We start from the raw sequence: 21,833 nt of genomic DNA, 5'->3' as shown, positions 1-21,833 counted from the left end.
GATCTTTATGTGTGTGATAGGTGTGAAGCATTTTAGTACTAGTTTAGTAATCTTTATTATTAGGATAAGTTTATGCGATTTGCACCAGAAATTTTTTGCTTTTGGTTCTGTTCAACAAGAACGTTTGGAATAGTGTTTAGTGTTTTGATTAATTATTGTATTCGGTAATGTCACATTTATCCTAACATTTAGAGTTTGAGGCAATGTTTCATAAAACGTTATCTTCATTAATGTTTAGTGTTTTATAAATTTTTTATCAAGTCTATGTCCATCACTTGTCTTTGTTTCATTCTCTGTGACCTTATCTTATCTTTTTTTTGTCTTTTTATATTAAACAACTACTCAAACACTTATTGTACCGAACGCTTTTATTTTGAACTGTTTATAAATATCTGACCACTAACAACTAATTTCTAACCCTAACTGCTAGTAAAATAGCTAACAGCTATTACAACAGCTAACATCTATTATAACCGCGTAAATTGCCGAACAAGGCCTTTAATAAGATATAATTGACTCTCAAACTTGTGAAAGACTTTTATTTATTTGTGAATCTTTCGTTATCATAATTTCTTTTACCAACCAATATTTATATGACTTTCTTACACAAAAAAAACAAAACAAAACAAAAAATTGTGAAAAACTAATAATGAATTATCAAAATCATTAAAATTTGCACATCATCTGTTTTGTTATCATAGTTAATCGTATATTAGGAATGATTTATTCTCAAAATATTTTTATAACTCTATGTTATTATTTATTAAAGCATGTTTATAATTTTTTGTAGGGATACATATTTATAAAATTTATTGATTAGGATTATTATTTTTGAGATATTGTAGGATAATTCTTATTTAAAATACTTGGTATATTAATTTTATTTTAACAATGAAAAAGTTACATATGATCGTTAATGGATTTTTATTTTTTATCAGTAACAATTTATAAATCGCTTCAAAACTGGTGAAAAAGATCGGAGTAGCAACACCCAAAGCGCAAGAAATGCCTCCAAAGAACACAGCCGCCGCTGCGACTAGAACAACCACCTTTCAGTGCTCAATCCCTTTTCTCTTTCTCTGCTTCATTTTCGCTTCTCTTCTCTCCCTCTCTCTCTTCTTGTTACTCTACAATTCAAGCACATCTTTTCCAAATCCTCAAAATACCTTTCAAAATCCTCAAAATTCCCTCAAAGTCTACTTAGCAGACCTACCTAGATCCTTCAACTATGGCCTTCTAGACCAGTACTGGTCATTATCCGAACCCGATTCCCGTACTAGCTACGACCCAGATCATACCCAGATTGGCACCATAAACAACAATCACAAAAATTCTAAACACCCTCCATATGCTGAGAATCCGTTGATCAAACAGTACAGTGCGGAATACTGGATCACCGGAGACTTGATGACACCGGAGAATTTGAAGTCTCAATCTTTTGCTAAAAGGGTATCTGATATTAATCAAGCCGATGTAATTTTCGTACCATTTTTTGCTACATTGAGTGCGGAAATGGAGCTCGGAAGAGGGAAAGGTACGTTTAGGAAGAAAGAAGGGAATGAAGATTACAAAAGGCAAAAGGAAGTTGTTGAGTTTGTGAAGAATTCTGAGGCCTGGAAACGATCCGGTGGAAGAGATCATGTTTTTGTTCTAACAGGTACTGCTTTTAATAGAAATGAGCTTTCCATTTGCTGGATTATCTTCTGCCTTTGATTTGATTTTTAGCTTCTTTTTTTTTTTTTTTTTTGCTAATTCTTTTATATCTTCGAACATTTGTGGGTGATTGTAGGTATTTTTTTTCAATGCTTTGAAACATATTAATCTAATATAGTCCTATTTTTGTATGTGATGTCATATCTGAATTTAATATTGAGCTTTGAATAATTTTTCTTTTTTCAGTGCAAGCTACTAAAGGGATTACTTACATTATGTTGTATTATAATTGTATTTCATAGTGAGTTTTGTGCAATGAAGATTATCCTGAAAATATTGAATCTTTTGCTACACAAAATATCTCTATATTTACGTTATATAACGTGCCTAAATACATGTCAACCCTGTATGAATTTGATTACAAATGGTTAAATATAATGCTGCTTTTGTTTCACCTACTAATGAAGCAAGACGGTGAATCTTTCTGAATAGTTTAGTATCTTATGATTTAGTCTCTGAATTGTCAGGTTATATTAAAACTTGAAGCATTCTTTGGCAGACCCAGTTGCAATGTGGCATGTAAGAGCTGAGATAGCGCCAGCTATCCTCCTGGTGGTGGATTTTGGTGGATGGTTTAGGCTTGACTCTAAATCATCCAATGGTAGCTCATCAGATATGATACAACATACTCAAGTTTCGTTGCTGAAAGATGTAATTGTTCCATACACACATTTGCTTCCTAGATTAAACTTGTCAGAGAACAAGAAACGCCACACCCTTCTTTATTTCAAAGGAGCCAAACATAGGCACCGGGTCAGTATCTATTTCCAGTGTCCTTTAGATGATAGCAGCAAGGTTTTGTTTTTGTTCAAGCATCATAATTTTCTTTCTTCAAATCTATTTTTGATAAGCTGTGTTTTTCTCCTTTTATTTTTTGTTGTATTTACAGTGGATAATTTCAGGTCCTTGTATCTTGCAACTTGCACCATACTGATTGCAAATCGAATTTTGTTTTTTTTTTTCTCGTGTTGCTTTCTTATTTACCAAATTGATCCCATCTGTCATGTTCTCAAGAGCACTACCACCCGCAAAAAAAGGGAAAGTGATAAATAAAGTCCCTTTCAAATCGGCCCTTCTCACCCTTTTTCATGGAGGGCAATCTCCCTTATTTTGAGAAGTAGATTATTCCAAAAGTATACTGTTAAAGTTATGTTTTCTAACTTAACTGCTGCTGCCATTTGAATTATAGCTGCTATTACCCAAGCTTCTGTTTGAAAAACATGCCTGTTAATATAACATTTGAAATGATTAATTCTTTTCCTGTGGGCTAATGACCAAAAAAAAAATTTCAGTTGTCCCCACTTGATTAAAATTGCACCATCATCTTTTGCAACTGAGAGATTGATGAAGAGTTATACTAGAATTGTGTATGGAGATGACTGATTGGAGAAAATGATTGGTATAATAGGTTATATTTCATTCAAGTGTATGATCAAACAGGAAAATTTGCAATATTTAAAGGTTCGGTGTGAAATCATATTTTGGAAGGTTTGAGTATACTTGCAATTTTGAGAGAAGGTTTATTCGTGTGCCTTATTTTTTGGCTACTAGGCCTCTTTTTATAATGCTCTTCGTTTATTTATTTATTTATTTGGTATAATTAGAAGTTAATTGTGACTGATTTACAAAGTGACAACAACAAGAGCCTTGCTTTTAAACTTGGAGAAAACTTTATAGGAAAATAACTTTCATTTCAATCAATTGAAACATGTTAACGGCGCTCGGTTTTGCATATTATGTGGTAATTTTATTTATTTTTCTTTATCAACAGGGAGGTGTGGTTCGAGAAAAATTATGGGATTTGTTGGTTAATGAGCCCAGGGTAGTCATGGAAGAAGGCTTCCCCAATGCCACTGGGAGAGTGCAGTCGATCAAAGGCATGAGGACCTCAGAGTTCTGTTTGCACCCAGCTGGGGATACCCCTACTTCTTGCCGACTTTTTGATGCCATCCAAAGCCTCTGTATACCTGTTGTTGTCAGTGACCACATTGAACTCCCATTTGAGGGGATGGTGGACTACACAGAATTTTCTGTTTTTGTGGCAATTGATGATGCCTTAAAACCAAGTTGGCTTGTGAGTCGTCTTAAAAGCATTTCTGAAAGGCAGAAGGATGAGTTTCGTAAAAAAATGGCTGAGGTTCAGCCAATTTTTGAGTATGATAATGGCCATCCCGGCGGTATTGGACCAGTTCCTCCAGATGGTGCAGTTAATCACATATGGAAAAAGGTCCATCAAAAACTGCCTATGGTTACAGAAGCCATTGTTAGGGAGAAGAGGAAACCAGCAGGTGTATCGATTCCTTTGCGGTGCCATTGTACCTAAATGAATGACATTTTCTCTCTTTTTCTTTTTCCTTGTGGAGTAACAAAATTTTTTTTTGGAATGAAATTTGTTGTTTTAGAAAGCTTAATCAACATCTTGCACTACTTTACTGCTTAATGCATGTCTTCTGTTCTCATTTTCCATCATTTTAAAAACAATTTCTCAAATACATTAACAGATGAGCATTTTTGAGTGCATGATGACTCAAACTACTCATATTCCCAGGTCAATCATGATCATGCTAGCATTTCAGTCTAAAAAAAATGTTAAAGAGATGAATGATTTGATGAACACTTAAATTACATTCCAATTCTATAACAGTCCACTAAATTGAACCTAAATTTTTTAGAATGATCATCAAAATTATGTTCTAGTCAAAGATTATAAAAGACTTGCAGAATCAAAATTAATGTTTCAATAAGTATAAATCAAATTGAAAGTAATGATTACAGCATTGAATTTCTTATTGTTTTATTAATGGAGAGGGGGAAAAAGGTGAAACAATAATGAGGCTTCAATCTACGCCTTGGGTGCAAGGCCTGCCTTGATCTTCTGAATGGTAGGAACATCTGTTTTGAAAGACTGAGCAAGTGTTTGGTCATCAATTCCAGTAGTAAAGACAGTGGTAGGAACCGAAACAGTTCCAGCATTTGCGCTGCCAAATGCAGAAAAAGCAATTGCAGGGTTCTTAGGATCTGCATTGTACTGATAGTGAACTAATCCTTTAGGAAACACAAAAATGTCACCAAGTTGTAGAGTTTGAGTGTAGAGTTTGTTGGTGGTGTCAATAAATCCAACCTCAAGGCTTCCAAGAACAACAAATAGAAGCTCAGCAGCTCGAGGGTGCGTGTGAGGTGGGTTAACACCACCTGCAGGATATTGCAGAACAGCATAGGATACACTCTGGCCATTCAGAGCAGGAAATTCAGCCATACTTGCTTTTGTTACCTTGAAGGTGGCTGGATCAGGAACGTTAAAAATTCCGCGAAATCCAGTGAAGGTAAAAAACGTTCCGTCAAAAGTTTGGTTTTGTGGTGCTATAAAGTCTGATAAGATATCCGGATCGCTTGCTTGGACTAACCAAGAAGTGGCAAAGGCAGCTAAAAGGAAGAACATGATATGTTTAGAAAAGGTTGAGGCCATTGTAAATAGTTCAATTGGTTTCCAAATATAGGAATTGGTTATTAGAAGAACAAGAAGGTTTTTGTAGTTAGCCTTTGTTTACTTCACTGCTCATTTTATAGGAAGCTAAAGGACTAAGCTTTGTTTCAAATGAGAGCTGGTTCAGAAACCTTGTTCTGTAAGCCGGCAAAATGTATTAATTACATATGTTTTGTCAGCCGGCAAAATGCAAAAGTGCTAATCACAGCTAAGTCTTTTGTATTTTTTGTCTTTTTATTGCGTTCGATGAAGAATATCGCGTACATACTACATAGTGACATTGTATTTTTAGTCCAATGACTATGTTATCATCGGAATGAGAAAGAACTAAAAATTTGCTACTTTCTACGCTCTATATATATGACATATTACAGAGAATTAATCAAATCATCTCAGCACCGAACGTCTTTATATCAAATTCTTGAATCCTGAAAATGGCCTTCCCAATTTCCACATTTAGATCATTTTCACTGCTAATTCCGTTATTTGCCATTTTTCAGATAACAATGTCAGGAGATCCCGACATTCTTTCTGACTTCATAGTTCCTTCAAATTCGAATGGATCAGTTGATGGATCATTCTTCACATTTACTGGCATGCGTTCTCTTGTCGATGCTCCACCACCAACAGCTTTCGCAGTATTAAAAGCAAGTATGAAAGAATTTCCTGCTCTAAATGGACAGAGTGTTTCCTATGCAGTTCTTCAATACCCAGCCGGTACTCCTAACCCACCTCACACTCATCCTCGATCTGCTGAGCTACTTTTCCTTCTCGATGGATCTTTACAAGTTGGATTTATTGATACTACTAATAAGCTTTACACTCAAACACTCCAAGTTGGTGACTTGTTTGTATTTCCTAAAGGACTTGTTCATTTCCAATATAATGCAGATGCAACGAAACCTGCTTTTGCAGTTTCTGCTTTTGGAAGTGCAAATGCAGGAACTGTGTCACTTCCTAGTACCCTTTTTGCCACTGGAATTGATGATAATGTCTTGGCTGTATCTTTTAAGACTGACGTCGCCACCATTCAGGCTCTCAAGGCTGGTCTTGTGCCCAAGCCATGAAGATAGATAGCTAGGTTTCCTTTCCATTATCATTACCTTCTTCTATTCACATATATATATATATATATATGTATCCGTTTGTTGTCTATTTTTCATCATTTAGAGTTGAATAACTATCAGATAATTACTCCTAACTGGGGTACAAATTGTTAAAATATAATGCCTTTTTAACTATCAAATAATGCATAATATTTAGCATATGCTCATAGCCACCCACTACTACTTCCTTCCTCATACTAATATTTGTGTGTCTCTGATAATAAATGAAATAAACAATGTTTTTCTCAATATATCATTCTGCAGATTACAAGCCTATTTATATACATGAATTACATCTATACAAGGCAAGTGTAGATAAAAGGAAATACAATCAAAGTTTCTAAATGTAAGGAGAGATTTACTCATTAGCTGTGATATAATTTGATTGCATATTAGTCTCCTTATTTTGCTCACTTTGACATCCCCCCTCAAATTGATGGTGATTCTCAGCAAGCATCAATTTGCTCACAAGATAGGAATGTCATGTAGATGACATGGGTTTAGTAAATAAATCAGCAAGTTGGTTATGAGAAGATACATGTGTGAGATGAATGAACTTGTCACGAACCAAATCACGAATGTAGTGGCAATCAACTTCAATATGTTTAGTTGGCTCATGGTGAACTGCATTAATTTGTAGCAATGCTGAGAGCACTTGTGTTATCTCCAAAAAGCGTGATAAGTTGGGTGCAAGTTATTCCGAAATCTTTGAGAAGCCGTTGGAGCCATACAATTTAAGAGCTAACAGATGGCATAGATCGATACTCTGCCTCAGTAGAAGATTTTGAGACACGTTCTTACTTTTTACATTTCCAAGAGATAGGAGAATTACCCAAGAACACACACCATCCTGTCGTAGAGCGTCAGGTATCAACACAGCCAGCATAATATACATCAGCATATGCCATAAGTGTGAGAGAGTATTGAGCAGGAAAGAACAACCCACGACCATAAGTTCCTTTTAAATATCGCAAAATGCGATGAAGAGCTGAAAGATGAGGCTTTCTTGGTTGAGAGACAAACTGACTGACAACTTGCACAACAAAGGAAATATCTGGACGCATAGTAGTAAGATAAATAAGACTCCCTACTAAACAGCAATACAAGGTAGAATCGAATAGAGATGTGCTTTCATCACTTTTTAACTTTAAATTTTGTTCCATTGGAGTAGAGCAAATCTTTTGATACGTGAGAGGGGCCAACTGAAGAAGGTCTTCAATATATTTTCTTTGAGTTAGAAAAATTCCATCAGGTGTATATGAAACTTCTAAGCTAAGAAAGTAGGTAAGAGTGCCAAGATCTTTCAGAGAAAATGAACTTGTGGAATTGTTTGAACTCTGTAATACCTTGAGAATCACTGCCAATAATGACCATATCATCTACATAGAGAAATAAATAATAATTCCACCATTAGATTGACGAGTAAAAAGTGAGTGATCATTAGAGCTCTGTAGAAAACCAGCGGAACAAACAGTAGATCGAAATTTCTCAAACCATGCACGAGGTGCTTGTTTAAGAACATACAGAGATTTTCGAAGTTTGCAAATCATATTGGAACGAGCATAATCATATACAGGAGGACACTTCATATAAATTGTTTAATGCATTTTTCACATCCAATTGATGAAGGTGCCAATGCTTGATGGATGCTATAGCAAGAATAGTGCGAATAGAAGTCATTTTTGCCACAGGAGCAAAAGTTTCATCATAGTTAATCCCATATTCTTGTTTATATCCTTAAGCCACTAATCGGGCTTTGTATCGATCAAGAGTGCCATCCGACTTCACTTTAATAGTATCGACCCATTTACTCCTAATCACAGACATATTAGATGATTAAGGAACTAAATCCCAAGTATGATTCTCCTCAAGGGCCCTAAGTTCTTCCACTGCTTTTCTCCAACATTCTTCTGTAATAGCCTGGTTATAAGTAGAAGGAATCTGAATAGAATTTAAATTGGTAAAGAAAGAGTAGGATGGTGTATACCTTGTGGATGGTCTTCCGAAATTGACACGATTGGATCTTCTCAAAGATGGAGGAGGTGTTGTTGGATCGACAATGGAAGAGTTTGAGGCTGGACCTTCAAGAACATGATCATTTGGCTGCAAAGTGGACGTTGTCTCATCAACATTAAGGGTAAGATTATTAGAAGAATCAACAAAATCATGTAAAAAGGAAATGGAAGAATGAGTAACGTTTTGATGAGGAGAGAAAGAATAAAATATACATTTTCAAAGAAAGTAACATGACGAGACACACGTGTGTGATGACTTAGTGGATCATAACAAATATAGCCCTTTTGTTTATCACTATAACCGATAAACTCACATTTAGCAGATTTAGAAGATAACTTATTTCTTTCATGAGGAGGAAGCAAAACAAACAAATACAATCAAAAACACGAAGATGGGTATAATTAGGTAACTTATTGTAAAGAGCATAATATGAAGATTGGTTACCAATTATAGGAGAAGGTTGCCGATTTATGAGATAGACAGCTGTATGTATAGCTTCAACCCATAATTTAGGTGGAATAGATGATTCAAGTAAAAGTGTTCTAGCAATTTCCAAAACATGGCGATTCTTTCGTTCCACAACACCATTTTGCTCCAGTGTTCCAGGACAAGAATATTGAGTTAAAATGCCTTTCTCTTGAAAAACATTTACAAGATTCGAAGCACATAATTCTCCACCAGAATCTAAACGAAATATTTTGATTATTTTGCCAAATTGTGTCTCAATCATAGCAACAAAAAGTTTTGGCTATATTTGCTAGATCAGATTTAGAACGTAAAAAATACACCCAAGTAAATCGAGTAAAGTGATCAATGAACAAAACAAGATATTTATAACTAAGTCTAGATAGAACAAGGGAAGGACCCCATAGATCATAGTGTATTAGATGAAAGGGTGCATCAACTTTTGTAGTACTAGAAAGAAACGATAATTTAGCAAATTTTCCAAGGGCACAACTTTGACAATTTTGAGAAATATCAGACTTAACATGCAATTTTTCTAGACGAAAATTGGATTTGAACATAAATTCTAATCGGGTAGTATGCGAATGACCAAGACGACGATGCCACAGATCCCAAGTGTTATTGACAGATGCAGACGACAAGGCTGAAAGACATAAAGAATAATTTTGTGTACCATCCGAAACAAGATGAAATAAACATCCACGTTTATGCCCCTTAATGATCACTTGTCTCGTTTGAAGGTCCTGCACATCACAACCAACAGGGGAGAATTTGACCACACAATTTTGGTCAGTTAATTGTCCAATAGAAATGATCTTGGCTATTAAACGTGGGATATAAAGAGTATTAGGTAAAAAAATGGATTTCTTAGACTCAGTAGACAAACAAACAGTGCCAATTCCTTTTATGGGTAATTTTCGTCCATTGGCTGTGGTAATTGAATCATTCGAAGAACAAGGCTTAAGTTTAGAAAAAATATGTTTTTAACCAGACATATGATAAAGGCAGCAAAGTCAAAGAACCAAGACATAGATTTAATGCCTTTACCTGATAACCCAGCAACAGAGAAGGCAGAAGAAAGAGCACTTGGAAGAGCTGCTTGCACTGAATCTTGAATCATCTTTTGAACTATGTCCGATGAAAATAGAGTTTCTTTAGTGTTGGTGTTTTCTCCATCATTACTCATTGTAATAAATGTTGAATGACCATGCTTATTTTTCAATATGTGACATTCCAAGATAATGTGTCCTGGCTTTTTACAATAATTGCATATATTGCGCTTACAACAATGAGACTGCACATGTCCCAGTTTACCACAATATCGACATTGAGTACCTGCTTTCCCTGTAGTCTTTTGTTTTGAGTAATACTTACCACGTGAAGCCATAAAGACTGCATCTACTGAGTTGGTTTTGGTGTCTAGCTGAATCTGAGTATTCAGCCTTGTTTCTTCACGAACAAGGTCTCCAAGAGCAGACTCCATACTCAAATTTCCTCGATTAATTAGCGTAGCCCTAACATTCTCAAATTCTAGTCGAAGTTTCACGAGGAATGCATGATCGCGTTCCACCTTAATTTCTGAATATGCAGTATCAGAAATAATATAAGAAGATATCATATATTGTTCTGTACTTAACTTTGAAATTTCAATATAAAAGCCATGAATATCTCTATCCTCTTGGTTGATGTTAGCAATTTCATATTCAAGTTGAAATTGCCTTGATTGATCCACTTGAGAATAAATTCCCTGAAGATGTTTCCATATTATTGCTGCAGTTTTGAATGATCGGAGGCTGATGCAATTTCAGGTTCCACAGAATTTAGAATCCAAGTGATAACCCGAGCATTTTTTGTTTTCCATTGTAGCTTGGCTTCTGTGGTACTATCTTCCTTATGAGATCCATCAAGAATACCAGAGTATCCTTTACCTTCAACAAAGATTTGAAATTGAAATTCCCAAAGAGCAAAGTTGGTCCCATTGAATTTAACAGAAATGGATTCAGACTTACTTCCTTCCATGTTATGAATTTGATTTGAAAATAAAAAACCATGTTGGACAATCAAAGAACAAGCTTTCAAATAAAAAAAAAATTCTCAAAAGAATTTAGCAAAGATGAGAGGAAAAATTGTATGGCTCTGATACCATGATAATGAATGAAATAAACAATGTTTTTCTCAATATATCATTCGGCAGATTACAAGCCTATTTATATACATGAATTACATCTATACAAGGCAAGTGTAGCTAAAAGGAAATACAATCAAAGTTTCTGAATGTAAGGAGAGATTTACTCATTAGCTGTGATTTAATTTGATTGCATATTAGTCTCCTTATTTTGCTAACTTTGACCGTCTCATCTCATCATTCGGTCTTTTCTGTCCTTTATTTCACTTTAAGTTTAACTGTACAAAGATAAAGAGATTTTCATTTTTGGGTTTTCGTTTTGGTCTTGTACCCAAGTCTACTGTGGCTCCTGCATTTTTATCTATTACAAAAAACACATCGATTGTGATTAGGTTTCCAAAACAATGTTTTTATCTATTTCTCTGTCTATAATGATTAAAAAATGCATGACAAATTCATTTTATAATTGAATTTTTTTCCTACACAGTTTCCTCCAAATGACAGCAGATGACTTGAAATATTGTGTCCGTTTCAAATACTAACTCAATTATTCTTCAATTTTAACTTAATCATTCAAAGTTGAAAATCATATCTCCGAAAACTCATACTTCACTACAAAAATTATCTAGTGCTCATTCTAAAATTGGTGAACATGTTTTACTCATATAAAGTGTAATGCAGACAATTTAATATACACAACGGACAACATTTATATGATATGTATTGCCACTAAAGCAAGTTGACAATAAAATGACCTCAGACGCTTGTATGTCTACTAAATGAGCTTAAATGCTTCTATTGCTTCCTTTACAATATCTATATCAAACGATTCAATTGCTTCCTTTGCGATATCTATATCAAACGTATGTCATGAAGTGATAGAAGTGACATTTAAATGTGAAATGTTGAGGAGAGAGTTGAGGTTGTCAAAAGAATTTTGCTCTAAAATGAAATTTCTACATGTTTCATTATCAAATGTGCACGTTTTATGATGAAAAACCAAAGTGCAAAGAGATTATCTTGGAGCATGATATTTAACTTTAAGAAAAGAATGTTAACGAATAAATTTGGAAAAATGTCTTTTTCTTTTTTAATTCGTGTAATCGGAGGGAGTACTCCACAAACAAGTAATTATCCGGTTGTCTCTTACCTTCCACATATTGTAAACAGTGCGTAAAGTCTCTTAGGACAAGTTAAACTTACCATCTCCATAAAACAACAATATTCTGTAACCTTAATATGGAATGAGCATTTTGCTCTTTGGACATTTCATATAAATGTCTTTCATCACAACTAAACAAATGTTGCTTATGGTTAAGGCAATATAAACAACCTTAACCTTAAGGTACTTCATTGTCAATCTCACATAATCTAATCCGCAACTTCTATAGAGAAATGATATAAATATTTCAAAACTATTAAATAGTTAAATTCACAAATTGTCTTATATCAGGAACAATTTTATGATAAAAATAAAATGAGCATAATTCAAGGACAATATTCTCTTCACCTTTTAAAAAATAAACATCCACAGTAGATTAAAATCACAAGTGACTTCAAACATTACCTCATTGAACAAAATTCATACTAACTCATTATCTTTCTACAAAATTCAAAAATCCAGGATAAAACCACATGCAAAAACTACAAAATGATGTCACAACTAGATTCCATCCAAGTAAAAGTAGTGAACATAACCAATCTATTAAAGCACCACCACCAAACTGGATATGCAGTTGACAGGAAACACTCTACAGTCTTCTTCCCCTTCTACCACTCTTTCTGCGAGTGCTGTCAGTGGGAATTGGTGTCACGTCCTCTGAAAACACACAAGACATCATTGAGTCTCAAGTCCACAAAGTTCTCAAATTTCAAATTATTGTTTAAGAACAGTAATATTAAGTCAATGCCTTACCAATTCGACCAATTTTCATTCCAGAACGAGCAAGTGCCCTAAGAGCAGACTGAGCACCTGGACCAGGTGTCTTAGTTTTATTCCCTCCAGTAGCACGAAGCTTTATATGAAGAGCAGTAATGCCAAGCTCCTATTGGTTCCAAAGGTAGATTTAGTCAAAAATGAACATTTGGATAGGGGGAAAATCAGATACTAAAATATTATATTTCCTGAAATGTCATAACATCAAAAATATAAACAAGCATAATGACCTTGCATCTTGCTGCAACATCTTGTGCTGCAAGCATAGCAGCATATGGTGAAGATTCATCCCTGTCAGCTTTAACCTTCATTCCACCTGTACTTGTTTAAAGCGATAAAGATTGAGATTCAGAAAATATACATCTCAAGCTAAATGCAATGGTGGTGGCGCAAATGCCAAATCAAATGCGGTCAGTTCAATGAGTTAGTAGACTCAAAAAACATAGTTCCCACCGAAGATTTTAATTTCTTGTGGACTCTCCATCAAACATCATTTCTTACAAGTTACTCCAATTACTCGACCACTCCAAAAACAATATCAAATGAAATGACATATCCACTCAATAACTATTTTGCAATGAAAGAAACCAATTCTTTTTGGAAAAGTGAAAACATAGTCAACACATTGACATGCGCGCAAGTATTATGCTAATTATGTAGGGAGCATCTAACTAGAAAAATATGATTATACACGAAACACATACCAGTGATGCGAACCATGGTTTCTCTCCCAGACAAATCAGTGACATGCTACAATCACAAAACATATCATTGACACAAAAAGTCCAAAACATGATAAAAGAAAAGAAACCCATCAAGTATCATAAATACTTACAATGAAAGTGTCATTAAAAGAAGCAAAAATATGTGCAACACCAAAAACGTGTTCTCCCTCTCTTATTGCAGGCCCAAGAGTAACATTCTCTTCCTTTGGCTCTCTGGTCTTCTTCCTCGACTAACAACAATTGAACAAAACTAAATCAAATTTTCTATATAAATTAAAATAGAGATAAAAAATTCATAATTTTTTAATCCTCAAGACTTCAAAAAATAATAATAATAACATCATAAAAAGAAAATATAGAAAATTGAAATGCACAATATATCAAACTAAAATCGAAAGTGATCGAATGTATTAAACTTGCACTAAAATGCCGCCAACATATAAAGAATCAATCTTCTCATTTTGGATTACTTTCAAGAGTACAAAAAAATACAAACACGACATCAAAATATAATTTCTTCCCAATAATAAAACCTATATCAGGCCATTTTTAACCTCAAGCTGTTCATTCGAGTAAATATTACAGAGATCAAGAAAATGAACAATATATACATGTAATTGAATAGAAACTAAAGAAGCAAGTAGGACTTGGCTTACCATGGCTTGAATGCGGATTAGATTAGATTAGAAGCTGAGAGATGTCGCTCGAGTCGATCACCGGTGGCTCGCAAATGGCAGAGGAAACTTGAACAGCTTAAAGAGTCGGTTTTATATGGGAGAGAAGAGAGAGCTAGGGTTGTGAGATGAAGAAGTGTTTCTATTTACTAAAAGGCCCCTTGGATTCTAAAGTTATTTCCGAAAGGCGCCTCGGTGTGTGGATTTCATATCTTAGGACCATTCGTACGGGTCGGCCCAGCCTGCAAATGTGAGAATCTATTTTGACTTGCATAGCCCTAATTTTAGAGTTCTTCAATTCTATTGCTGTTTCTCTAAGCCCAGTCCAATAACCACCTTTTTATTCAGAGGTTATATTTAGTTTGATGTAATGCAATGTAATATAATAAAAAATATAATATAATGAAAAATATAATATAATGAAATATAATTGCGATTCAATTATTATGTTTGGTAATGTAATTGAGAAAATTTATAGAATGTAATCATTATTTAATTTTTATATTTGTTTATAAATATGTAATGTAATTATCTCACTACTATTATCAATCACACCACTACTATTGTCGTTGCTACTGTCGCCGCTGCCACCACCACCACAACTCCCACTCTACTACCATCACCACCACCACTATCACCACATTATTATTATTATTATTATTCTTATTATTATTTGAATCAAAAGTTATTCATTAAATCAAGCTATTAAGAACTATTTAGACCTATAAACGATTTGGACTAGAAAATTTAAAAAAAAAAAAAGCCAAGGAAAATATAATATAAAAAAATAAAAGTTAAACCATTGAAAATTAATATTGTAAAATTTTATATATTTTTGTTCATTCAATTAAATTACGATATAAAATTATAGTATTTAATCTTTTTAGTGATTTTCCATTCAATGCTGTCTATTCCTATAATAATAATAAGATAATTAATAATTATATGGTGGTGATGGTAATTACAGTACTAATGGTGATGCTAGTAGCGGTGGTTGTAGTGATAGAGGTAGTAGAGTGGTGGTGGTGGTGTATATGGTGGTGATTGCGGTGATTGGCGATGGTGGTTGCGTTAGTGGTGGTGGTGATTGCTATGGTAGTGTTGGTGTGGTGGTAGACCGGTGGTTATGGTGGTGGAATGTTGATTGTGGTGGTGATTGAGAATAAGTACAGCCTTTGAGGAATGTAATTGGCTTTAGATAGATTTTTTTTATGAAATAAATATTATATCAATTTAAGTAATAAAGATTAAACATGTAATCTCAATTATTACAAAGTTTAAAAAAAGTCTAACCAAACAATGTAATAGAGTTTTTGTTTTTTTTAACTAAATTACTATTTACTTCTTATAGTTTATTGAAATTTATAGGTAATGATTTTTACTTTTTTTTCACATACTTAAATTAAGGGTTTGGTATAACAAATATAAATATATTCACCCAAAATTTGATTAAATAATGTCACAAGGTATTAGTTAATTTATATATTTTTTATAATAATGAGATACTCAATATTATTGGTTAAAGTTAATATTTAAATTTTTAAATGAAAATTTTTTTGCAAAGAATTTTTCGGGTATATAAGGATAAACATTTTGTGAAAAAGGTTAATGACAATTCAAATTATTAAGTATAACCAAAACATTATAAATCCCTTGAAATCATGATATTTTTGAGAACAACACATTCTTCTTTTGGTTCTATTGTTTCTTTAATATCAAATTTATTTGGTTTGCACCTATTTAGAAGAAATTCATTATTTTCTAGAACTAATCACAAATTGAGATTGGCAAATGAAATACACTAATACAATAAGAGGGAAATAACCAAGCAACAAATTTAATTCATTTAATTCGGTATTAATACGCAAAAAAAAAAAAGAAATTCTGTTAAAGATAAAATTTATAATTCATTATAATGGAATACAAAATTAATAGAAAAACCATTCAACTAATTCATAAATTTTAATAAAATAATATTTTATTAAATTATAGGGATTAAATAATAATTTATTTTTATAATATATATATATATATATTCTTGAAGCAAAAAAAATATATAAGAATCTGACTTGGCAGTCTCTACCAAGCATTTCTATTTCTCTTTTTTACAAAATTTTGAATTTCTATTTTAATTTTTGAAAATTTTGATTGGATGATTGTTTTAAATGTTTTTATAATAATAATGATTAATCTAAAATTATTGAATTTTAAAACTTTAAACCTTTTGAATTTTTGAATTTAAAAATTTTAAATTTTTGAATTTTTTTCTTATCTACATCTATACATGTATATCTATAAATACCTCACAGTTTTCATGATTTTTTGACAATATTTTTCTTTATATTGCTTTGTTGTTTCTTTAGATTATTTTGTTTTCAATGTTTTGAGTTTTGATTGTGCACTATAAATTTTTATTTTTTCATTTTAATATATATTGTTATTATTGTTTTTTATATTTTGAATTGCAAAAGGATGATACTCACAAATTCAATCGATATATATCACGCCCCTTCTTCTTCAGTTAAAACAATAAGTTGTATGATATAGAGTATGTTTAGTAGTAGATTTTTTCTTTGTCTATGTAGTTTTTATGCTTATGAATGAAATATCAGTATTTATTTATTTATTATTGTTATTTTGTTATTTTTTTTATATGTTTTGCTTATAGATTATTATTATTTACATAAATGATTTAAAAGAAAAAAAGAAAAAACATTAAATTCAATAAATACATTTAAAATAACAAAAAGAGCTTATAAAATAACATCTAATAAATTAAAAAATACATATAATAAATTAAAAATAAATATATTTAATAAATTAAAAATAAAATTAGATAACATTTATATTTAAAATGATATTCTTATCCTTTAAATTTAATTTTTATTATTTACAATTAAAAAATTATATCTAATAATCATATTTTAAAATTAATATTCATTTATAATAATTATCTATATCTATATTTCAATTTTAAATTTTGAACTTTTTTTTGTTTTTTATTAGATAACTTAAGATACTTTTTTAAGTCTAAAATTTAAACTTATTACTTATTTAAAATAATTATCTAATTTATATTTGAATTTTTGAATATTTTTAATTTTATTTTATGTCCATTTAATTATATTGATTATTTATTTTTATATCCATATATCTTCATCACCATCATACTTGAAGATGATCAATAAAAGAAACTTGCAAGTGAAATAATTTTATTCATATTTTGTGAAATAAAATATTTAGTAAAATAATTTTATTCATCGTCACCATCATACTTGAAAATTATCGATTTAATTTTCTAGCAATAATTATATGACACAAATATCATTTATCATTTAATATTCACTTTATGATTTTAATTTTTTAAAAAATAATAAATAAACTTGATTTTTGTTTTATTTCCAATTGCAAAAAGATTTGAATTAAAAAAAAACATATAATCAATTTTCAAAATTATAAATGTTCTAAAATTGAAAAATGAACATAATTCATATTTTTTTAAAAAAATAGTCTAATAAAAAATACAAAAATTTAATTTAATTAACACAAATTACAGTATTTGATAATTCATCTATTTTAAATGACTCATACAATAACACACCTAAATTTATTTAAAAAAAAAAAAATTAAAATCTCATGCAATATGCCGGCCTTTACCTAATTATTTTAAAAACTTGTAAACACCTAACTCTAACTTTATTTACTAAAGTAATGGTATTTGTGGATAAGCATCGTTCAAAATATGAACTAGGAAGGATCAGGACGAACATTGAGAGAAAGCTTCTAGCTAGTGTCAAATATTTTTCCTTCAAAAATCAGAAAATCCAAACCTTATTTCGAAACTTGTAGGGCCCACCTTTCCTCAAACGAGACCGACTTTCTGCCCCTCATTACTCATTATCCCCTGTAAAATCTAAAAATAGTATTTTTGTTTTTTTTTTTGCACTTCTACTACCTAACCTCACTTCATCTAACCGTTTATTGTTCATAAATTCACATTGACCTCATATAACTAACGGCTACGATCTGTCGTCTTAAAACACGTCACTGCTTCGTTATTATCTGAACAAATAATGTACTTTTCCCACTCATTTGTCTGCCACGTCACTCTTTTTTTTGTTTTTGGTTGGATTCGCCTCTCCCGTAAAATACACACACTCCCCTCTGTAAAATAAATTCTCTCTCATGGAAGGCACAAATTCCGTGAAAGAGTAGCAATTCCCAACCCGACCGTCTCCGACATGGACATAAACGGATCCGCCCGTTTCAGGCACCGGAAAACGGCGTCCAGTGACCGATTCCTGGGCGCGTTTCCACGAGCGCTGCAAGATAATCCCGCTACCACCGCCGCTAACAATGAAGATAATGAGCTCAACGAGGATGATATATTCTCCACCGGAGATTTTTCCGAAGCTTCCAACCACCATAATAGCCCTCCCTCTTCTACCTCCTCTCCGCGCCACCACCCGCTCCATACTCACAGCCACAAAGGAGCCTTCGCACAGCCGGAATCTTTCGGCATCCTGGCGGCTCTTCCGGAGCATAAATCCAATTCGCATCACCATTTGTACCAGAAAACAACAATTTCTTCGCCTACCTCGTCCTCATCGACGACGTCACCTTCTCGTTTCATTCCTTCCGTTCCCAAGCCGCCACAGGATAGATTGCCGATTTCGACATCATTCAATTCTTCCAAGTTTCATCAGCCCCAGTCTGCGCCGGTGAACGTGCCAGTTTTATCAATGGCAATGAGGAGGAGGCATAAAGAATTCGACGAGATTGACGAGAACGAGGATGAAGGGGACGGAGAGATGCTTCCGCCACATGAGATCGTGGCGAGGGCGCAGTCGCCAATGCTGGCCTGCTCGGTGTTGGAAGGGGTTGGAAGGACGCTAAAAGGGAGAGATCTTAGGCAGGTAAGAAATGCGGTGTGGCGGCGTACTGGTTTTCTTGATTGATTGATTATTGAGGGCTTTTTATTATTAGTCCTCTATTATTATTATTATTATTATTATTTTTATAATTATTTGTGGAATGTTAAGCTAATTGAATTGGATGCTGAGGGAAAGTTGTGCATATGTTGACTTCTAGTGAAGATTACTTTGATTTGGGTACTTGCAATTACAGTATTATGAGTCTAATTATTATTCTAACTTTAATAATTAGGCGTGTGTATTCATGTTTAGTCTCTAAACTGAACAGTCAACTGAATATTAAAGATATAAGTGCATATCCGCTTGACTGCTATAAATGAACTCTACAATCCATTATGATCATACCAATTTTTTTTTTTTTTTTTTTGGGTTGCATTTGCAATGCTTATAAATTGCTTGTAAATTGTGTGGCAGTGTTCTGCAATTACGAGGGAACAGAAAGAATATGCTAGGTAATTGGGACCCCAAAGACTTGCTCTTTCTAGTGCGACTCTTATTGGAGAAGGCTGGATTATACTTCCCCCATAATTCCTTATACTTCTATTTTTACATCCCTTTCAACAGTGATTTTAAGATCTTATTCTTATCCTTAAAGAGTCAGAAATTCTATTTGGTACTTCAGTACTCTAAAACTATTCTGTAGGGATTCTGCAGAAGGATATGTAATGATGCAAGACCTACGGCCAGAGTGGAAGTTCTGGTCAAACTTCAAAGTAGAATGGCAAAGATCAGTCTTTTAACTGTTGGACAGGAAAGGAAATAAAAAAATGAAAAGAGCATTACTAATATCCATGTTTAAAAATGATATAAGAGAAGTTTTTAAAAATTGACGGTGGATAGTGTTTATTTTACTAGTTTTGTGTGGAAGACATGAGGGTTTCAGCTGTTTCTTATCTCCCCTTATACTTTCTTTTATATCCTCGTTAAACTCGTGAAGCTGAAGTGAAACTGATACTTGATTCATTAATATTTTGACAGTGATTCTGTTTGTCACAGTCTAATTCAATGTGGTAGAATGGTGGTGCTTTCTTTAGAAAAAACTGTTGGCTAACTTCAAATTCCTTAGATTGTTCATGGATGAATCTCAGAATATTAAAGTTACTGAATGCAATTGAATAAGCTGGTAGAAAGTCTTCCGCATACTTAGGTAGCGGTAGAGATCATTGGAACAAGTTTAATTAGTTTCCCTGATTATTTATTTAGCTGTATTACAACTGCTAGAAAAATGATATTATTGATTTCAGTCTCTAGGGATGGTTTTTGCTGGATCTTTCTTCTTTTTACACCTCTAGTATCGGATTAAATGACCAAACTATTAAAAGCTATCAGGTTTTGCTGATGCCTCCATCATTCATTGGAGTTGCTGCTGAAGGCATATTGTTTAGTACATGAAGGTCTATAACACCTTGATTAAGTATGTTGAATCGAAAACTGTATTTAGCTTGAACTCTCTCAAACTTTGAATTTCTTACTGATGCCACATTGAAGACTATTCTGTCAAGATTTGCATGACAATTTTTTCTCTTGTTTTCATCTTTATTTCTGGTTGTCAGTAAAAATGTAAAGCCTCCATGTGATGATTGATGTATCAAATATTTTGACTGTAAACTCATTTTCTACATATCATCTGCAACCTTATCTTCAATCTCTCTCATTTTGTATTCATTTAGCAAATTGTTTTGTTTCTCATAACATTTAAGAGGTTTCACCTCTTAGATGTACTGAAGTAGAATAATCTCTCTAACTTGCCTTAGAATGCTCATTAATTTTCGACCTCTTTAATTTTGTGCAAATTGCCATAGAAGTGTACTAAAAGATCAACTTGTCTATTATGCATCATCAATTTCTATAATGGTTAGTCTGCTGTAATATGAAAAATGAATCAGATCCCACCTCTTAATTAGGTGGCTTGTGTTGGTTTATTTGATGAATGGGATTGCTTATGTCACTATGGTAGTTGTACTGATTTTCACAAGATATGAACTATGGGATCCATATATAGGTCCAGGTTAGATTTGATTAAGTGAGATGCAATATAATCATAGAAGAAAGTATGTCTTAAATCTTTCATAAAATAGAAAGTCTAACTGGATGTGCCTTGTTGCAATAGTAGAAATATTTAAATTGTTTTTCCATAAGCTATTGGGTTGCTTTCGACACTTAATTGCCACCAGTTTTAAGTTTTTGTTAGGAAAATATTTTAGGATCTGAACATTTAATTGGATGATTTCCCTCATAAAAGTTTGATTCTCTGGAGGTTTTTGTTGATTTTGACATTCTAAATTAACAATATGGAAATGGAAAATTTTGACATATAAGCATTTTTTTTTGTTTGGTCATCTTTATCTTAAAATACAAGAGTGAATTAATGAAGACAAAATTGGTTGCATTAAATTTTGGATTTGACACTTGCAGGCTTAGATAAGTGATAATTCCAAAAAAAAAAAAAAAAAAAAAAAAAAGGCATGAGTTGGCAATTGAATATAAGGAATAAAGGTAGTGCAAATAAAAAGTTTGGTTCTTTTAGGTGTCTGCTGTGTGCTTCTTGTTGATTCAGCTCTGCACCGAATGTTTTGGTATATGGGTTCTTCTTCTTTTAGGAATTTGTATTTAAAGTGCTTTTGTTCAATAAAAATGAATTGGAAATTACCTTTA

At 32.7% G+C, this 21,833-nt stretch overlaps 6 protein-coding genes across 9 annotated transcripts; 3 read left to right on the top strand and 3 right to left on the bottom strand.

Moving 5' to 3' along the window:
• The first annotated feature begins 951 nt into the window (after positions 1-951).
• On the top strand, positions 952-4,124 carry LOC105637304 (Exostosin family protein). The gene is made up of 3 exons (XM_012220739.4): positions 952-1,657; positions 2,213-2,466; positions 3,485-4,124. The coding sequence occupies exons 1-3, from the start codon at positions 1,006-1,008 to the stop codon at positions 4,034-4,036; spliced, it is 1,458 nt and encodes a 485-aa protein (XP_012076129.1). The 5' UTR covers positions 952-1,005; the 3' UTR covers positions 4,037-4,124.
• Positions 4,125-4,555: 431 nt separating this feature from the next.
• Positions 4,556-5,179, bottom strand: LOC105637305 (putative germin-like protein 9-2). The gene has a single exon (XM_012220740.3). It carries the CDS (start codon positions 5,177-5,179, stop codon positions 4,556-4,558), a length of 624 nt encoding a protein of 207 aa, XP_012076130.1.
• Positions 5,180-5,489: 310 nt separating this feature from the next.
• LOC105637306 (putative germin-like protein 9-2) lies at positions 5,490-6,264 on the top strand. The gene has a single exon (XM_012220741.4). It carries the CDS (start codon positions 5,632-5,634, stop codon positions 6,262-6,264), a length of 633 nt encoding a protein of 210 aa, XP_012076131.1. The 5' UTR covers positions 5,490-5,631.
• A 305-nt stretch (positions 6,265-6,569) lies between these two features.
• On the bottom strand, positions 6,570-10,912 carry LOC149498965 (uncharacterized). Of its 2 annotated transcripts, XR_016322408.1 has the most exons (4): positions 9,832-10,912; positions 9,458-9,527; positions 8,291-8,406; positions 6,570-8,213 (listed from the first exon to the last, which is right to left on the bottom strand). XR_016322408.1 is itself a non-coding variant. In XM_089725570.1 (3 exons), exons 1-2 carry the CDS (start codon positions 10,400-10,402, stop codon positions 9,499-9,501), a joined length of 600 nt encoding a protein of 199 aa, XP_089581696.1. In that variant the 5' UTR covers positions 10,403-10,912; the 3' UTR covers positions 6,570-8,406; positions 9,458-9,498. The 2 variants fall into 2 exon arrangements, 1 of the variants encoding a protein (XP_089581696.1); XM_089725570.1 differs by having other exon boundaries at positions 6,570-8,406.
• Positions 10,913-12,387: 1,475 nt separating this feature from the next.
• Positions 12,388-14,368, bottom strand: LOC105637307 (small ribosomal subunit protein uS11y). Its single transcript, XM_012220742.4, has 6 exons — positions 14,227-14,368; positions 13,681-13,800; positions 13,550-13,595; positions 13,076-13,161; positions 12,825-12,954; positions 12,388-12,728 (listed from the first exon to the last, which is right to left on the bottom strand). The coding sequence occupies exons 1-6, from the start codon at positions 14,227-14,229 to the stop codon at positions 12,661-12,663; spliced, it is 453 nt and encodes a 150-aa protein (XP_012076132.1). The 5' UTR covers positions 14,230-14,368; the 3' UTR covers positions 12,388-12,660.
• Positions 14,369-18,368: 4,000 nt separating this feature from the next.
• Positions 18,369-21,833, top strand: LOC105637308 (protein S40-7). 3 transcript variants are annotated; one of them, XM_037636367.2, is made up of 2 exons: positions 18,369-19,160; positions 19,822-20,045. In XM_037636367.2, the coding sequence occupies exons 1-2, from the start codon at positions 18,486-18,488 to the stop codon at positions 19,939-19,941; spliced, it is 795 nt and encodes a 264-aa protein (XP_037492295.1). In that variant the 5' UTR covers positions 18,369-18,485; the 3' UTR covers positions 19,942-20,045. The 3 variants fall into 3 exon arrangements, with proteins under 3 accessions (XP_037492295.1, XP_012076133.1, XP_089572540.1); XM_012220743.4 differs by lacking the exon at positions 19,822-20,045 and adding an exon at positions 20,508-21,833 and having other exon boundaries at positions 18,370-19,160; XM_089716414.1 differs by having other exon boundaries at positions 18,371-19,160; positions 19,593-19,918.

This window comes from Jatropha curcas, chromosome 1, assembly GCF_041381405.1.
Source record: "Jatropha curcas cultivar XTBG-Jc1 chromosome 1, XTBG_Jcur_1.0, whole genome shotgun sequence".
Classification (NCBI taxonomy): Eukaryota; Viridiplantae; Streptophyta; class Magnoliopsida; order Malpighiales; family Euphorbiaceae; genus Jatropha; species Jatropha curcas.
This window is presented reverse-complemented; position numbering and strand designations above follow the sequence as displayed.